This window comes from Kogia breviceps, chromosome 18 (assembly GCF_026419965.1).
Source record: "Kogia breviceps isolate mKogBre1 chromosome 18, mKogBre1 haplotype 1, whole genome shotgun sequence".
Taxonomy (NCBI): domain Eukaryota; kingdom Metazoa; phylum Chordata; class Mammalia; order Artiodactyla; family Physeteridae; genus Kogia; species Kogia breviceps.
In genome coordinates, this window is record NC_081327.1 from 47,416,944 (window position 1) to 47,436,210 (window position 19,267).

General features: G+C 40.1%; 1 protein-coding gene across 1 annotated transcript in view; it reads left to right on the forward strand.

The window, feature by feature from the left end:
- Positions 1 to 13,650, forward strand: part of CNTNAP4 (contactin associated protein family member 4) — a 264,709-nt gene extending 251,059 nt beyond the window's left edge. Inside the window, exons 22-24 of the mRNA XM_067018557.1 lie at positions 5,351 to 5,569; positions 5,901 to 5,972; positions 11,318 to 13,650. Of these exons, the coding sequence (XP_066874658.1) occupies positions 5,351 to 5,569; positions 5,901 to 5,972; positions 11,318 to 11,511 (485 nt within the window). The 3' untranslated portion in view covers positions 11,512 to 13,650. The remainder of the gene's footprint in view (positions 1 to 5,350; positions 5,570 to 5,900; positions 5,973 to 11,317) is intronic.
- The last annotated feature ends 5,617 nt before the right edge of the window (positions 13,651 to 19,267 follow it).

A 19,267-nucleotide genomic window follows, 5' to 3' on the forward strand; every position in this document is an offset into this window, starting at 1 on the left:
GAAGAGGCAGGCAGTCTGATGTCGTTTCTTTGTTAAGCATGTTCAAAATGTGTTAAGTACTGAGGCCAAAGTGAATGATTCCTCAGTCGGCTCCTTTAAGAGACCTGTTTACTCAAAGAGTATATGAAGAGACATCTCTCTATGATGTAATTATGTAATTAATCAAAGGAAATATGCAGGTATAAAGTTGTTTCGCTAATTCATTAAGCTTTTATTGGGTCACAATTCTACCATATGAAAAAAAAAAATCTCAATTAAGATCATTGCATACTCTTGAAATTGCATAAAACTTCTCATAGCAAATGTGCCCACATTTTGAATAATGATATAATTTAACCTATTACAAAATGACTGAAAATTACTATTCAGAAGCTGAGTGAAGTTTAACACTGTTTATTACTTTTTAATGCCAGGTATGTAATGGTGTAAGAACACTGACAGCAAAAATCAGTGGGTACATCATGGTGGGAAGAGCCAGGTTGCATCACATCAAATAAACTGGGTTCATATTCCTCCATAATTAAGAGGCTACATGACATTTGCTTTGTTTATCCCAAACTCATTAGATTAAGTTCTGAGTTGTGTTTACAGATTGTTTTTTACGTTAGAAGAGTTTTCTGAAAGCCTGAAGATGTTTTCACTCACTGTGAGCAGTAGCTTTGGTATATTTAAAGGCAGTGACCACATAGGGATCATTTATCTCTTCTGAGGCTGCAGAGCCAGGAAGTAACTCAGATTTCTGCAGTGGAGATCTAGGCCAGATGTAAATAAAGTATGTGGTCAGAAGGAACAGGCTGTCTACAGCATCTCCTCAGAAGAGCTTCAGGAACGGACTTCAATCTCAGGGACATTTTACGTAAAACCTGCTTCAAAGCCAAAGGGTACATAAGAAAGTTTAATTCAGTTACTTAAGGACACTGTGATTTTGTAAATGTCCAGTCAGATGACACTTCAGATGACACAGGTCATGCTGAAAGCAAAAGAGAAGCTCCGGTTACCCCGAGATGCCTCACTATAAATAGTTTGTATATTAATCACGTTCTCAAGGTTGTATCTCAGAGGAGTAGGCTTGGTTGGCAAATAAATACCGTTTATTTTTAAAAAAACTGCTCCTTTATCCACACAGTATTTGCTGTCTGCTTTGCCATTTGACTTTTCCACCAACTTTTGTTGTTGAATCCTTGTTGTAATTGCCTGTGATGGTAAAAATGTCCTGCCGGACATTAGCACTGCTCCTTTGACTCATTGCACCATTTTCTGGCAAGCTTTCTTTATCTCTATGTATTAAAGGTATTGAGATCCTTTTTTAAGGTGGCCCCTTTTCCATAGGTATGGCCAAACTACTTAGGTTTCTTTTGAATTATTTGTTTTGTTTTTCTTTGTTGTTGTTGTTTTGACAGCCACGAGCAGTTTCATGAAGCAGTTCTTCTTTTTATTGTTCTTCATTTACTTCATATCCTTTCCAGAAACAGTCCTCTCTCTGGGTAATAAACAGAAAGGCGCTTCATACGAATTTTACTTTCTCGTTCCTCTATTTCCTTGTAGAACTTTTAGTAGATTTCTTTGCAAAAGCAGAAGCCATTCCCTTGGTTGGAAGATACAGTTGAGGCTAACTTTTTAACAGGCTAGACCACCTGCAAAATCTGAGTCAGTTAAGAATTTTTCTAACCGGAAGCATCCCAAACATAATTGTCTTATCAGGATTTCAATGAAGTAAGAGACATTTATCTACAATTCCCCCACCTGTCCTGTTCTAACCGTCACATGCTGTTGGCATTTCAGGAGTCAGATAATAGGAAAGATAAATGTTTTTGTTCACTGGCTTTACGAACACAGATGTCAGTGCAGCTCTCTGATACTATGTACTGCTTATAAGCAACTTAATATAGCTGTTAACTTCATCTGGACTCAACTCTGGGAAGATGGATGCAAAGTCCCATAGTTCCCTTTCTCTCCAGATTCTAGTTCCGACCCACTGACTTTCCTGAACCAAGGGAGCTGACGGTCTAGCGCAGCCAGGTGGGGTGCCTGGGGGCTGCCAGTGAGACAGAGTTGTGAGACGCCCCCCGCTTCTGGTTGGAAGAGAGTCTGGGGACGAGCCTAGAAAAGTCTTAAGGGCGACCCTGAATTGTGTGGATCCTGGAGAATGCTTGGCTTGCAGAGACCCCTGGACCCCGTGGGGAAAGGGCAGCATTGAAAACTCAGTGCTTCTGTTTTCCCTCTTTGCCGAGGAGAGAATGACCCGAAACGTGAGGATTTCCTGAATCCTGAAATTTGGACCATGTCCTCTCTATCCTGAGGTTGGGTGAGCATTTGGATGGCAGCTTCACCGACAGGGACAGCTGCTACGCTGTCTACCTTCTCTGGGCGTCAGCCCCCTAAGGAAGGCAGTGACAGAGAATCAACTAGCAGATGAGAAAAACAACCCTGTATACAACCCTTGATTCAACGGCAGTCAAGTGGGAGAGAAACCAAAACAGCCAGAATTAAGCTATTCAAGGAGACAGACCCCATTCTGAATGAAAGTGAGTAAAGATCACTGTAAGGAAATTCTAGCAAAGCAACCAAGAGACCTAGAGGAACTAAAAGTGTGATTTTTCCAGACTAAAAAAGAATGACCTTTGTGGATACTTGAAATCATCCCCTGGAAGAGCAAGTGGGTGAAGCACTTGACCCCCACAAAAGCAAGTCCTAAAAGATAGAAATCAGGAGGGAGATTAAAAGCACTTAAAGAATATGCAGAGGAGACCCAACATGAATACTCGGCAGGCCAGAAGGATAAAAAGGATGAAAGGGAAACAAGAGTTGCTTGCAAAGCATATGCAATTTTCCAAGTCTGCGGATTAAAAGGGGCCACCGTGGTCTATGCGTAATAGATGAGAGAAGATAAACAGCAGGGACAATCTGATAAAAAATTCCTAAATCACAGGGCATCTTACAAAGTTTAAGAAAGAAGTGATGGAGCCAGAAGATGCTGGAGTAATAGCTACAGACGATTAAGAGACTAGGGCTGGGCAGAGTCATCCTTAAAATAGACACACACAAAATCACCTAATCCATCAAGATAAGTTTCTATTCCAGAGACACTGCATCACATTTTCTAATTTATTTCTTCACAGCATTATCAGTCGTCAGAATTTTCATCCATTCCTGTTTCATGTTTATTGTCTGTCTCCCCTACTAGAATGCAAGATGCTCAAAGAGCAGGGAATGAGTTTGCTGCCTGTATATTTAGCTCTTAAAACAAATATTAACTGACAGACTAGTTTAAGTTGTAGATTTTAAAGCTTTTTTCTACAATATTTTGTAATAGGTAAATATTTTCAGTTTAAAGGTGTAGGGTTTTTAAAAGTTGCCTCATATCAGATTTGTACCAGAGAAGTGAATTTTATCTATTTACTTTTTCTGTTGTTGTTCAAAAGGTAAGAATTTTTTCAGGTCTATAGAAATTTTATTCAAGATCTTAACCTTGTAGAAGAAATATGAAAAGCACTGTTCTGATTATGTTGCTATTAAAGTATATTCCTTTTTATTTCTTGTTAAAGTAAGAAAATATATATAAAATAAACCAAAAAACCCCAAAGCAAGAACCCCGTCTCTTTCTAAAAATATGTATATTTGAATGTATCTCCATCCATTCAAATGAGTGACTGCTGTGCGGTGGGACTGAGTCAGTTCTTTGGTTTATACACATTGAAGAAGCGCCTCCTGTGTAACCGTGTGGTGCTGGGCGTTGAGGGTTCCCTGGGCGCTCACGGAGCAGCAAAGTGACAGCCTCTCAGGGCTCTTTGTGCTACGAGGCAGGACAGCCTAATGGTAAGGACATAGGCGCCAGAGCTAGGATACCTGGGTCTGAATACCATATCCCCCAGCACAACAGGAAAGTGATGTTATCTGTCTAATTTTCAGATTTTTTAGAGTGTGAGATTCATGATGCTAAACATCTAATCAGTATTTTCATTAAAAAGGTATAAAACGTGCATGAAAATGAGGCAGCAGGAAGTGTTGATCTTCAAGAGCCTTGATATAACAAGACAGGCGCAATCAGAACGGAGTTGCCCAGAGTCATTTCAAGAATAAATCTCAGGGCTTCCCTGGTGGCGAAGCGGTTGAGAGTCCGCCTGCCGATGCAGGGGACGCGGGTTCGTGCCCCGGTCCGGGAAGATCCCACGTGCCGCGGAGCGGCTGGGCCCGTGAGCCATGGCCACTGCGCCTGCGCGTCCGGAGCCTGTGCTCCGCAGCGGGAGAGGCCGCAACAGTGAGAGGCCCGGGTACCGCGAAAAAAAAAAAAAGAAGAATAAATCTCAAGCCAAAAATGCACTGCAGAAGATATAAGTGGAGTGAAGGAAAGAATGTGTCAGTTATAAACAAAAGAAGCTTATGATTTTGGAGTCCAACAGGCCTGGAGTCCAGTGCACAATGCCAACAGCTGAGTAACCTCAGGCAAATCACTAAAATTCTGAACCTAAAGGGTCTGCTCTGTGTGACTAGAATAGGATACTCATGGCTACTGTAAGGTTTAAACACAAGCATGCAAATCCCTTAGAACAGTGCCTACCATATAATAAGCATTCAATCAATACAATATTTATTATATTAGTTTTTGAAGAGGCCAAACTTCACACGTTGGTGTCCCGGAATGTTGCAGCACAGGGGGAAGTAGTCTTGATGCCTTATGATCATATAGGATGGGTGGATGCATCGTAGTCTGATAACATTTGAACGTTAAAAGTCTACAATTAATTCCCCTGTTTAGATTTCATGCTTGCCAAGCGTGAAATATCCTCTTCACTGTAAAATTATGAATGAATATTTTGACACTCAAACCAATCTCTGTCCCACAATAGTTCCATATTAACTAAATGCTCATTAAAATGGGGAGAGGGGTTATCTATGTATCGGGGGCACACACATATCTCAGTCTGAGTGACAGGTGGACAGTGAAACGGAGAAAAGTCAGTGAGGTATGAAAGTTTTCACCGCTGTACGTGAAGAATTAAGAGTCTCTCAGAGCTTTTGAGAGTCAACCTCTAACATGATAACATCTCGCACGAACCCTGATCAGTTCATTATCTGACCCATTCTTGTAGAGACTTTAATTATTTCCAGAGACCTCTCAGTATATTTAATTAGCCATACTTAAAAACTTGTCTTCATTAACCTGGGATGTCTCACCAGAGGTTGTGGAAAGATTGAATGGATCTCTTGTAATAAAGACAAAAGCAAAAGGAATTTAACGGCTGAGTATGTATTGCTGTTGCGTCGTCACGACTTGGAATAGTCCATTTGTGGCGTTGCCCGTTTGCACCTTCACCGTCATCGACACTGTGGTGTTTCTTTGGCTTCACAGAGCACAGTGATGTGGACCAGGAGACGGCGCTGGCAGGCGCACAGGGCTTCCTGGGCTGCCTCTCTGCTGTGCAGGTCAGCTACGTGGCCCCGCTGAAGGCAGCTCTGCACCGCAGCCGCCCAGCCCCCATCACCATCACAGGACACGTGACGGAGTCCAGCTGTGTGGCCCAGGCTGGCACTGACGCCACATCAAGGGAGAGGACACACTCCTTTGCAGGTGGCCTATGGCTCTTCCTTTACCCAGTCCCAAACACAGCTTGTCCACTGCATTTGAAAATCTTTTCATGCTGGGACTCTGTGTTCTCGAGATGGTCTCTTGAAATTGGTTTTGTTTAATTTGCAGTCCTTTCCCATTTCTCTCCTAGATTCTCAGTTCTTTATTCCTGTGGACCATTGCATGTGGGCATTGCTTAAGGTTAAAATTGCAGACATCCCACATTGACCTCTATAATTCTGTTCTGGTTTAAAAGGTTTATGAATTTTGAAACATTTCTTCTTTTTACTCACCGATATCCCCCTCTTCCCCCTTTTCTGTCCTTTAACTGCAGATCATTCTGGAACAAGAGATGACAGAGAACCCGTCACTAACACAATCAAGAGTGACTCTGCAGTAATTGGAGGTAGTAGAAAGCATGAGCGAGCTCTTCCTATCATTGCTAATGATGAGGTAGTTAGCACTAGAGAAGCTGTCTGTGGAGAATCTACACGTAGCCCAAGAGTTAGGCAGTGAATCCTGAGGTCAGTGGGGTGCTTTATTATTTGTACTGGATTGTCTTATAGCATCATCCTGAATTCCAAGCTTCCTTGGAGAGTTTCAGTGTAAGTAATTGATAAGTCACTGAAACATCACACTCGAAGAATAGCTGTTAAACTATGTACTAATGAATATTATTTAGCTTGATAGTGGCCATCTACATTCCCTAGGGTGTTCTGACTGTATTTGAGGAAGTGTCATTTTTTTTGTCTTGGACACATCCCTGCTTCTGCAAGGGTTTATGTAAGAAGTAGGAAAAAACCTGAGATTAACATTAGAAGCATATATTTAATGTTGCCTTAATGCTTAATAAAGGTGTATATTTCCATGGTTTAGATGCTCCTCTCAATGAATATTACATTTTAATTTGCATTTTATCAAATACAAAACTAATGGAATAAGGGTGGTTCATACTTACTTTATTAATTTTTAAAAATATATTTATTTTGTTTATCTATTTTTGGCTGTGTTGGGTCTTCGTTGCTGCACACGGGCTTTCTCTAGTTGCGGTGAGCAGGGGCTACTCTGTTGCAGTGCGCGAGCTTCTCATTGCAGTGGCTTCTTTTGTTGCGGAGCACGGTTCTAGGCACACAGGCTTCAGTAGTTGTGGCACGAGGTCTCAGTAGATGTGGCTCACGGGCTCTAGAGCACAGGCTCAGTAGTTGTGGTGCATGGGCTTAGTCGCTCCACGGCACGTGGGAGATCTTCCCAGACCAGGGATCGAACCCATGTCCCCTGCACTGGCAGACGGGTTCTTAACCACTGCGCCACCAGGGAAGTCCCAATACTTATTTTAAATTGCAAAATTAACACACAAAGTTTTACATATATCTTCCTGGCAGTAAACCAGCATTTTCTCTGAGACATAATTTATTCAAAACCAACCCCCTACATAAACCTTTTCCTTCCTGATTAATGGTCTTAAGAATGTTATTAATCAGATTATTGAAATGTTAAGTGGCTCCCCTTTCCTCCGTACTCTGCATATGATATGGACATAAAAAGTAAATTATTTTATTATCAATATATTGCCAGGTAACGTGATTAGTCGTATACTTGAGCAACTTATGTGGGCTTATACCTCATTCATTTGGTTCTATTTTTTACACCCTTACTCATGTAGACACCGACTTCCTTTAAGAACTTAGAATTTTATTTAGACAGAGAAGAGTACTGGTCAAATCTTTGTGAGAATATTGACCTCCCCATTGCTTTTTCAGTTGCTTTACTTTTTATCAAATTAATGAGGTATAAATTAAAGATGCATAAAATAGGTTCCTCATTTAGTCATATAACAAGTGAAAAACAAAAACTAAAACCCTAGAAGAGTAGAACCTTAGAAGAGTAGGTAATAACTGCATGTCTAAAATAAATATATCAATATAGTATTAATACAATCTGTGGTAAAAACTCATTTGAAGTTATAGCATTTAAAATGTGCTCAACATTGCAAACGGTTGGGATTCCTAGTCAAACAAATTGTCTCAGTCCCATAATGGTGCTTTTTCTGTGCATTTAACTAGTATAGATATATAGCAAGGATATAGGGAGATAAATATACAGATTTAGATATAAGTAGTTAATGTATAGTCAAGCTATTGTTACAGCAAGTATTTAATCTTTAGAATATTGTTTGTAAGTCATTGTGTGTTGGAATGGAACACACAATGGAGACAACTAATAGGTGACCTGTGAAATTCTCACTTGACTCAAATGCACAGAGCAGAGCAAGAGTTATGGAAGATTTGCTGCTCGGGGTCTCGCCGGGGTCTACAGATCCAGGAGTGTCTGCTTTTGATCACTGCAGACTGAGCTTTAGGAGCAGAGCAGCTGGTCGTGGCCATCTAAGCCCGGAAGGCCTCGCCTGGGGCCACGCACAGTTTCGCGGCTAAATCACAGAATACCGTTCTGTAGCGTGTTGCTCCACCTGCTATAGCGTTGTGCTAGAGTTCTTCACTTGTTGTCGCGTTACTCATCAATTGCACCCACTGCGTAACAATAATTAATCCATTTAAGTAGTTTCCAATTGGCTAATTCCCCCATGTTTTACATTTTAGGTAATCTTTTTCTTCAGTTACAAACAGTAAATAAATAAATAGTGTGAGATGGGAAAGTTGATTTAGTAAGATATTTAAAACTGTTGATTCAGACACTGTAGAGGGTTTCTGGCCAGAATACACAGCTATGAATGCTCAGATTTAGACAGAAAGCTACATAATTTCCTCATAAAACCACATTCACCCAGAGCTTCAGAGGGCAGTGTCACAGAGTGCTGTAGACGGCCATATGTCATTTAGAGTATCCTACTTCCTTTCTTCCTTTTTTTTGTATAACAGGTTAGATCAAGGTTTGTCGTGGACATGACAAACCGTGACATAACACTGTCTCCAGTTAAAAGGGAAATCACATGCATGGAGCAAACCATTTCCAGAGTCCAACCATGATTTTGATTGTCTGGATGTAATGCCGGGGCCTGCAGTAGCCTCTGCCCTCTGTATCTACTTCATCAGCTTTCCACACTGAAAGTGTTCAGAATCTCTTTCTTTAGACTGGAGGCCTATAACCAGACAGTAGAGATATTTATAGCAACTCAACTGATTACTTTTCTAAGATGAGAGGCAAAATATAGAACATCAAATGGATATTCTGATTTAAATTATTCTTTATTAATATGACCAATTACGAAAAATCGTATCCATTAGTAAATTGTTCAGATTTCAAGTACAGTACAGAATTTAGTTACCAGGTTTATGGTGGATCTGTCAGCAAGGAATTGCTGTCTCTCTCAGATAAGGCTGACCTCGCCAAAAATCGGCTTAGCCCCCGGCAATATTGTGATTGGCTGTAGTGAATATGCCCGTCAGATCCTGTGCTGTGGAATCCATTGTGACTGATGAGGGCCTTCAAAGTTTTGGCTTCAATTGGATTTGTTAGAGTTGTTTATACCTAATTTAAACTAGGATGAAGGGTCCTTGTTTTACGATATGAGACTCCATCCGCATCACTGTTTTCATTGTACCTGTTTTCGTCTGAAAACACTATATTAGTACCTCCACTGATTTCATCAGAAGAGTCTAAGTACAAGGGAGCTCTCAAACTCATGATGACGGACAACAGTTTTCCAAATTCTATTTTTCATTTGAAAAGTTGGCTTTTATCATTGGCATCCTACATTGTCAGTTGTTTTTCTTTTCTTTTCTTTTTAATAAATTTTAAAATTTTTATTTATTTATTTTTGGCTGCATTGGGTCTTTGTTGCTGTGCGTGGGCTCGCGAGCGGGGGCCAGTCCCCACTGCAGGGCGGGGACCCCCTCATTGCGGTGCCCCCTTGCTCCGGAGCATGGGCTCCAGGCACGTGGGCCTCAACAGCTGTGGCACACAGGCTCAGTAGCTGTGGCTCGCGGGCTCTGGAGCGCAGGCTCAGTCGTTGTGGCGCATGGGCTTAGTTGCTCTGCGGCAGGTGGGATCTTCCCGGACGAGGGCTCGAACCCGTGTCCCCTGCATTGGCAGGCGGATTCTTAACCACTGCGCCCCCAGGGAAGCCCTGTTTTTCTTGAAGTGACAGATTTACTTCATTTTAAAGAAAATGTCTGCCAGATATCCCAGTTAAAACAACCATAGTTTATCTGTCAGTCATCCTTTCAAGTAAAAACAGTGTTCTTTAAAGGAAAAAGCAGCTAGTTCAGTTCACAACTCAACTCAGATGTTCACGCTAGCATTCCTCCTGGAGACAACCGTCATACTTCACGCTGCAGTAGAAGTACTTTACAAATACTTCCCATGTCATCACACCAAATGTTAGAAAGACTTATGGCGAAAGGTCACGATTTGGTAAAATGCGTAATTTTTAGTGCTTCATCCAGGATGTTCTTAAATGAATCTCGTAGTGCAATGCCTGCTTTCTACTTTATGAATTCAGTGACCACTTTTAAAGTTTGGTGGCCTTGCCTTAATTCATGCTAAGGTACCAAGAAGTTTACCTAACCTTGTTTTGTCCTATCGGTGGATGTTACAACACAGTGCAAAAGGCATCTTAGAGTTATTATGAATAGTTTTGACCCTGTGGACCCCTCACAGTGTCCCGGGAACCACCAGGGATTCATAGATCGCACTTTGAAGAAGACTGACTTAACGTAATGCCAGGATTGGTAACCATTTGCCATAGCTAACAGTGGTGGTATTTAAATTTGTTATTTACAATCAGGTGTTTCAAACAATCAATATTCCTCATATAGACATAATTACTCTATGTATTAGTATCAACATATTTCATTAGTCAAGATTATTCATATATATAACTTGTTCCTGCTATTTAACAATATAACAAATTATTGATAATCAACTTCATTGAAGTGTTTACATTTAAGGGGATGAAGTAGGAGATTGGGATCAACCTATACACACTACTATTATAAAATAGAGAAACAAAAAGGACATACTGTTTACCCAGGGACCTATACTCAATATTTTGTAATAACCTATAAGGGAAAAGAATCTGAAAAAAATAGATATATATGTATATGTATATATGTATAACTGAATCATTGTGCTGTACACCTTAAACTAACACAACATTGTACACCAACTATATTTCAATTAAAAAATGTTCACAGAGACTTCCCTGGACGTCCAGTGGTAAAGACTCCACGCTTCCCCTGCAGGGGGCATGGGTTCGATCCCTGGTCGGGAGACTAAGATCCCACATGCCGCATGGTGCAGCCAAAAATAATAATGATAATAAAATAAAATAAATAATAAAAAATGTTTACATATTTAAGTATTAAAAACACATTGGATTATTTTATGATGTTACTATTACTCTCTAATTTCAAAATAATTAAAACTTGTCTGGGTATTAATGTGAAGTGACCCCATGGTCTTAGAGACATGTAGGTAATACCTTGTGTTATTAACATATTGTATATATAAATGCACTGAATAAATCCAATATAATATGCATTCAGAGTAAATGAAGGTGAACCTACAAGACTGAAAGAACTCCGAAGTAAACTGAACATATTTTGATACCACTTGATCCAGAGATACCTAAGGTTTTGATATTGATTTGAAATTGATATTTCCAATGTATATAAATTCGATGCTTGATTTCAGTAGAAACTAATTTTATTATGACTTCTTCAACAGTGAAGGCTACAGTTTCTATCTGGACAGCAATTCTGATTTTGTGTTTCTTTTCTCTTCTCTCACTAGGTTTGATAGCTGTTGTGGTCTTTATCTTGCTGTGCCTCAGTGCCATAGCTGTCCGCATTTATCAGCAGAAAAGGTTATACAGAAGAAATGAGGCAAAAAGGTCAGAGAATGTAGACAGTGCTGAGGCTGTTTTGAAAAGTGAGCTTAATATACAAAATGCAGTCAGTGAAAATCAGAAAGAGTACCTCTTCTGATTGGCAGCAGTGATTTACCTTATCATTACAGCAGTCTGATTTAATAGCCAGGGGCTCTCAAGGGACAAAAAAAAAGTCTCACACTGAATGTACAGGCAATGGATTTGCAGCACTGCCATGTTGCCATGTCCAGACTCGAGACAGCTCCAGGAGGCCTGTTCCAGTGACATACTTCTCGTAGCGGTCATTCTGTATAACAAGGAGTTTTAGATATTGATATTAATTTCCAGCTGTTCTGATATGATCTAAAACAGAAGTTTAACCCACTTGAGAGCTACAGGTTTTCAATGTGAAAAGCGTAGCACTGGCCTCTCAGCCGTAAGTGATACCTAAGTTGTGTGAGAGGTAAAAGTCAAAATTGGACTCTAATGACCTTGCTTGATTTGAGAACATATTCTGTGTTTGCTTTAGTGTCCCCATGGTGTTATCCATAGACCTGGAAATGCTTCTAAGATCCTGTTTGGCTGGTGTTTGCATCTTCAGTGGCCAAAAGTATATAAACCCCTTTGCCTTTCTCTGTATTGCATTCAATACAATGTATCAGTAGTGTCGAAATATGTTTGTTGTCACTGGTTTGTTTGTATTGCTCTTTTTCTATTTGGCTTTCTTTCCTCAATGATTTTGAAAACTTTAGGTTTTGAGTGTCAGGCTCCAGCTCTGAACGTGCAATTCATATGTAACAAGACCTACAAAGTGCATTGCTCATGAGTATGTGATGTCTTGCCTTTAACACTTTTCTGTTTAACTTGCTCTCATGGTTCGGTGCTGGCAGGTAAACTCGTTGATATAAAAAACACAATTCTTAACCCTTCAAAGAATTGGTTTTTTTTTTACAACTGTAATATCTCAAATGAAATATACTTCTGAGAATATTTTCCCCCAAACCTTATGTCAGTTTTCTTTATAGGTTTATATTTCTGTTTTCCTAAAGTTTATCACCCACTTTTCTTTGATCTCCCTTTACTGTATTCCATGGAGCATCTTCTTATGTATTAGAAAAAAGAGGCAATTTGAAGTGTAGAGCTCCATTCTTCATTCTAAACTGTATCCCCCCTCAGGCATATATTTTGCTGTGCACTGACCTCCAGGACGTACTTTTTGAAATATAAGCTGCAGCCATGCCCCCTTTTTTGCAAATCCAGTAGAGTTATTCAAGAATGCTCCTCCGAAGGAGTGATGGCATATTGCATGTCATATTCTAAGTCTGTCGTTCTAGTCACTTCTCATTTACGATGGTGGGGTATATTTCTCGAAAAGAACCAAAAATCAGTATAACTTACTAACTAGTTCATTTTGATTAGGAGATATATACATACCAGAAGTTCAAATAATTATCAATAACTTTATAAAACTTGCAATAATTACCTTTGAGGCCATGTAAACAAGATGCTTGCATGTAGCTATCTTTGAATTCCACAAGCCAATTGTATAGCAGAGGCACTTCGGAATTTACACTCACACTTTCAAGGTGTCTGCCAAGGAAAAACTGGATTCCTTAGTTTGTTCACCCCAGAACAATTTGGAATTATGTAAATTAAACATATTTTTTCTTTATTTTCCCTCTTGACTCTCCTTATAAAACCTGCCTGTCTTTTCTCACAGCACTATATCCATTTTGATGTTTCTATAAATGCCCGACTGAACCTCAAGGATATGAATTAACAGTAGTTTATGAAGGACCTATATGGATAAATGGCATTTTTGTGGTTGTTGAAAGGCTCGTGGTAGCTATCAAAGGATTGAACATGAAAATGGTAGTTTTCATTTAATGCAAAGCTGAACACAAATGCTTTAACAGCTCTGAATCTTTCACACGTGTTCTTGTTATTTAGTAGCAGCTTTAACCTGGTTGGGAGCTGGAATGTAAACAGGTTTATAAGATGGTGAAGCCTCGCAATACTGTGTGGTCTGCCGGCTAGGAACTTCAACATTATAGCGTCAAAACGCACTGATACATCATCTGCCATGACTTTCATTCCCTGATTTGTAATCTGTTCCTTTTTTTTTTCTTAATAAAATGCACTTTTGAAGTAAAATGCAGAATATATTTTGAGATGTTGTATAAAAGTTTAAAATGAGGGAATTATACTGGATTTTTTTTTGTCAAAACAGTAAAAAGATGCGTAGATGTATGCCTTCTTTACTGGTGTTTGTGGTTTTTTTTGAACCTTTTGGTACACCCCATGATTATTATGAATTGTTAACAAAAGCTGCATTTATAATTTTTCCTTTTAACTGGACTCAGAAATGAAAGAAAAAATAGGAAGATGTTTACTGATTGTAACAAGTAAAGGAAGTTAAAATAGATTTTAAGTTTTGCCAAAGAACAATGATTTGACTGTTAGCAGTTGTTTGCTGAAAGGTTATTTTATATTTAAATTGGGTGATATCCTTTTACTTCTGCCAAGAACTTGGCTCATCTACATAGTGAGCCCTGTATAGATGCACAGGATTATATGTAAGAATATAGTACACACTGCTGTAATATAAAAGTTTAAAAATTCTTTATTGGTGAGTTCAAATGAAAACAATATGTAATTAACATTTCCCAAATCTCATTAAATCCAAATGTGCAATATGCAAATGAAGTGGAGTTAGGGTGGCATATGAAATGAGGGTCACGCATGGGAAATGACATCTTAATTTTGTAGAAACCATGTCCACTCTAGGAAATAGTTCCATTTTTTAAAATCCTTTCCCAAGTGTTGCTCTTTAAAGCAAATTTAATAAATTCTTCAGGCGGTAAGTTAAAGACAGCAACCAGGAGAAGCTTTATCTAGACAACCAACCAGACAGAAGTCAAGCGTTCCAAATTACCTTTCATCAGATGATATTGTCCTTCATCTATAACAGAACCTTGCGACAGAGTCCATCGTGCAACTGGCAATCGCTGATATATTAGTGTGAACAGCTCAGTTTTACAGATGAAATGTCTGAGACGCATATCTATGAGGTTATATTCCCAAGGGGACATGTAGTCGTATGTAATAAGCGAAGAAGCTGTGACAAGAATTTCATTTTCACGCCACATTTTGCTGATCATTAGTGCCCTTAAGACCTGGAGTTTTGACAATTACTTAGTGGTGTAGAAAGGATCTTGGTATCCTTTTGGTCCAGAATGACCTATAGTTCTTGATCTTTTCCATATCCTTTTTAAATGAACATAAACCGTTATCTGGTAGGTCGTTGCTGTTGACAGAATTTTCTTTAAAAAAATATTTCTTAGGCTTATGGTTCTTGACTCTAGGAAAGATCATTTTCATCGAAACACATATAGTCTTTGTGAAATACTCAATATGAGTTAGATCTGACTGAGTCATCAAATGTTTTCCTCATGATAGAAGATGACACATCTTATATTAAAGTGTGTAGCTGATTGTTTGACTTTCCAATCCATGTGTCAACGGAATGACGAATCTAACTAAATAACGCAATTTTACAGATGCATTCAGTAGGTCCTGCTCGCCTTCTACTCTTCCAAAGTTGGGATGATGGAGAGCGATAACAGGGAAGAAAAAGTTTAGCAGCCGACTGTGTGTTAGGATTGTGTGCGAGTGAGCACATGCATGTGTACGAGAAAGAATACGACATGAGGAGCAAGGGAACATGAACATTTTGCATATTATGTGGTAAGAGACTTGGACTTGTGGTATATCAATAGCTTCCCTGCAGCCTGGCTTTGAAGATTTGCAAATGCAAATAAAATGGGATGTAAAACAACCCAACCCACAGTTATAATGGCTTCTCAGGTGAAATCATTTTTTTATTCTTTTCCCTATTTATAATGTTGTATTTAAATCTAAAAAAATACATGCATATATCTTAAAATTTAAATAGTATTCAATACAAGAAATCTTAGAAGGAAAAATAGCTCTCCATTGCCATATCCCCTGCCATATCACTTTCAGCTCCTTTAGCTGTCTCTTTTTAGCTACCTCCATGTTTCTTAATTACATGCTATAACAGGCTGGGCTCCCTGGGAAGCAAAGTCTTAAGACAGATTATTGTGAAGGAAATTTATTAGGGAATGTTGTAGAGATGAACATCTGTTGGGGAAAATGGGGCACATGGAGAAGTTGGTACAATCACAACAGAGACTCAGCCAAGCCTGTTGATGTGGCCCATTAAAGATGTCCTGAATTGGGGTGAGAGGGCTGGGCATTTCTACTCCTGTATCATGCAGGCATTGGGTATTGACTGCTTGGTGACCAGGGCATGAACTTGGACAAACAGCTCTCTGCAGCTTAGATGGCTCCTGAAGAGGGAGGCTAGGCCTCCTCAGCGTCTGGGGGTCTGGGTGGCACAGTGTACCGTCCCTGAGGGTCCACCTTCTGCTGCTCAGCCCCACCTGCTTCCTGGGAGTTCTGGGAGCAGCTCCTTCAGGACTCCGGTGGGCCTCGTTGCCCTGGGGGAACTTACACCAGGGAAGAGGGTAGAACGGACCACAGACCCGGCCCTTGCAGGGGGTCTCTTGGCTGCACCTGGGACTCATTCTCTCCCTCCTCTACAACCCATACCCGACTCCCCTATCGCGAGCTGACAACTCTCCAGAGTTTGAACCCTTGTCTAGTATGACCTTTCCAGGCTGTAGCTGTTGTACTTTGGCATTTACCATTAAAATTGGTCAAAGGGGCATCTACATGCCAAAAATATTCTTCCTGCCCCCATAGCGTAACAGCAGCTCTGTCTATTGTTACCGATCGGGACGGTTCCCCCTGACATAACCTCCCACGTAACACTGCACTGGCTAAAGATCCGCGTTACAGCAAAGGATGCGTGAGAGTGCGCTGTACGGTGGGATATGCTGGTCCTTCCATATCGCACCATCAGAAGGTCTTCATCGACACTCACAAGGTGCTGTTGGTTGATGCTTCACAGGCAGTAAAGGCAATCCATACCTGAAATAAGTAATGTTGCTAATCAAAAGTAATGTCTGTCCATTTCAGGGTAGAAAAGATCTGATGTAGACAGCTGGCCTCAAAACTGGTGTCCTTGTAGAGGGGAATCTCTGTGGGGAACGAGCACGGGTCTGTGCTGCTGACCATTTGAACATTCAGGAGGGGCAGTGGTGACAACGGTCCTGATGGGTGGGAGCTAATCTACTTAGGATGCATCGCTCCCTTTCCTAGCTCCGTGGCTACTACTCCACTCATATACCCATTGTTTGAGCGCTTCAGTGGCCAGTGATTGAGTGGTTGATACCAACTGGCTAAGTCCTTCTGTCTACTTGGTTGTTAGGGATTATTCCCCAGCAGCATAAGCTTTCTGGTGGGCAAAGATCTTTACATTTCATGCCCACCTACCCATAGGTCCATCCACATGCTTCTACCTCAGACCTCCTTGTCTCTGATCTTCCAAATCTCCTCGGTCCTGACAAACGGACCAAATTACTGCCTGTACGTCCATATATATTATAACGTTGGGCCATTTCTTTCATACCAAGTGAGTGACCGGGGCCACCATCCCAAAGTTCTATTCATTGGGTGGGTCTCTCCTCGCCACTGTCTTTCTATGCTATCCTGATTGGGACTCTGTAGCAGTGCCACCTTTCAAGTTCAGCTTCACCCACATTCTAAATCATCCCATCCATGCACCAAGTTCACTCTTTTACCTTCTTCAGCAGTTGGTAATAAGTGACCATTCATGCAACCCTAAGTGTGAGCCAAGGGAAACGTGCCAGGGGAGAGCAGTGGAGAACATGGGGGTCTGGGCTAGTGCCTTCTGCAGATGGCTTGTGCCTGCTAATGCTTGATCCCAGATGCACCATTTTGTAGTTAGGCAGGCCATTCCGCTAACGTTGTAACTTGGTGATTCTGACAGAACCCAGATCATTATGGACAATTTTGACCCCACTTAATGTCCTAGTGTGAGGCACTTGATCTCTAGCAGGGCTCAGTAGCATGCCAGGGGATGTTTTAGAGAGTTGGGTATTTCTCTGCTGCAAATGACATGGCATTGATTCCCAATCTTGAATTTCTGCAGTGTATTATTCCCATTGGTGACTGCACGGCATTTTCTTCCATCATTGATACCACTAAGAGCATAGGGTCTGCAGAGTTATAGGGTCCAAGAGGCAGGACCACTTGTCTACTGTCTGGACCCACAGTAAAACCCTTTCTTGCTCTGAGCCCCATTCAAAACTAGAGGACTTTTATGTTACCCAATGTACTGTCACAGTTCTATTCCCCAGTGTGGAAAAGGCTGCCTCTAGAACCCATTGAAGCCTACCCCACCTTCCCTCTCACCACTGGGAACCACTAGTGTGTTTTCTATATCTGTGAGTCTGTTTCTGTTTTGCCTACCACACCCCCATTTACTGTCTTTTTCTTCATCCAACTAGTCAAATATCCTTTACTCCAGATCCTTTTTGTTTGAACTTTTCTAGAGAGAAACCTGTATTCGGGTGTCCTTTATGCTTCTCTGTGTAAAATGCTTGGGAGACCAGAGCACTGTCTGTCCCCATATTTCCTGTGTTAGGTATAGAATGTCTGGTCCATTTCTTTGCATACATTTGTCTCACTTTCCATGTATGGATGCAATGCAAATAGTGAATCTAGCCAGAGTGGACTCTGGGCTCCTCCCTTGGCTCTAACTTCCTGCTCCTCCTCCTGAGAAAAGATTGGAAATTCTCACAATTTGACTTGCTCGTTGTCTTCATATGCCTCTTACGAGCTCTAGCCATTATTTTTCGAAAAGTCATTAGATTAGTAATATCTATTTTATCAAGCCACAAGCTAGCAAGACCAGTTCTTATCATAATTCCTTGCATCATGCCAGACTAATTTGTGTTTGCTCGTAATACAATAATGTTCCTTTTCAATGTGCTGATACTAGACATGGCTTCATGCCCATTGAACTAAGATATCTGCTTCCAAGCTGTTCGTGTGAGAAACTTTCTGATAAATTACATTTCTGTGAATGAATTTGTGTTTCTCCATATTTTCAACAGGAACAAATTAATTTTTTTCATGTTTTTATTCTTTTTGTTTATGTCTTTTGGAATATAATTGCTTTACAATGTTGTGTCAGTTTCTGTTATACAACAAAGTGAACCAGCTGTAAGTATACATATATCCGCATATCCCCTCCCTCTTGAGCTTTCCTCCCACCCTCCCTAAGGAACAAATTAATTTTTTAATTGAGCAGTCAAATGACCTGTTCTTCCAAAATACATATTAAAAGACGATGGTTACAAATGACTAGGATGATTATGAGACTCTTTGCAATAATTTGTTTCATTTGCTTAAGATATCTGGCAAACTTTTCTTAGTAGAAGTCTATGGCACCAAATAAATTATCGTAGAATGACGTTTTCTGGAAAAGTATTGTAGTTCTATGAAGGAAAATAAACCAAATATAACAAAACACCACATTTTATCATACCCCCCCAAAAAAAATTAGAAACTAAAACAAACACTGACCAGACTAATTTCAACTATTAAGAACTATAGTGGGGTCAATACTGATGATAGTTTCTGAATGGTGTCACATGTCCACACATCCTTTTTCTACCTGTAATTTGTATAAGAGAAAGAAAATCTCTCATATTTCCTGTTGACTTTCTTAGCGAAATTTACTGCACTTCGACCTTATCATTTTTGAAATTTCATGATGTATGACATCAATACGGTGATAAAATTTTCTTTGAGCGATTTCTACTTTTCTGTTGGCTTCTCTCATGAAATTGAAGCTTAGCTATAGAATTTAAGCTATAAAGCATAATGTTAACATAGAGTCAGTCTATTCTTATGATCCT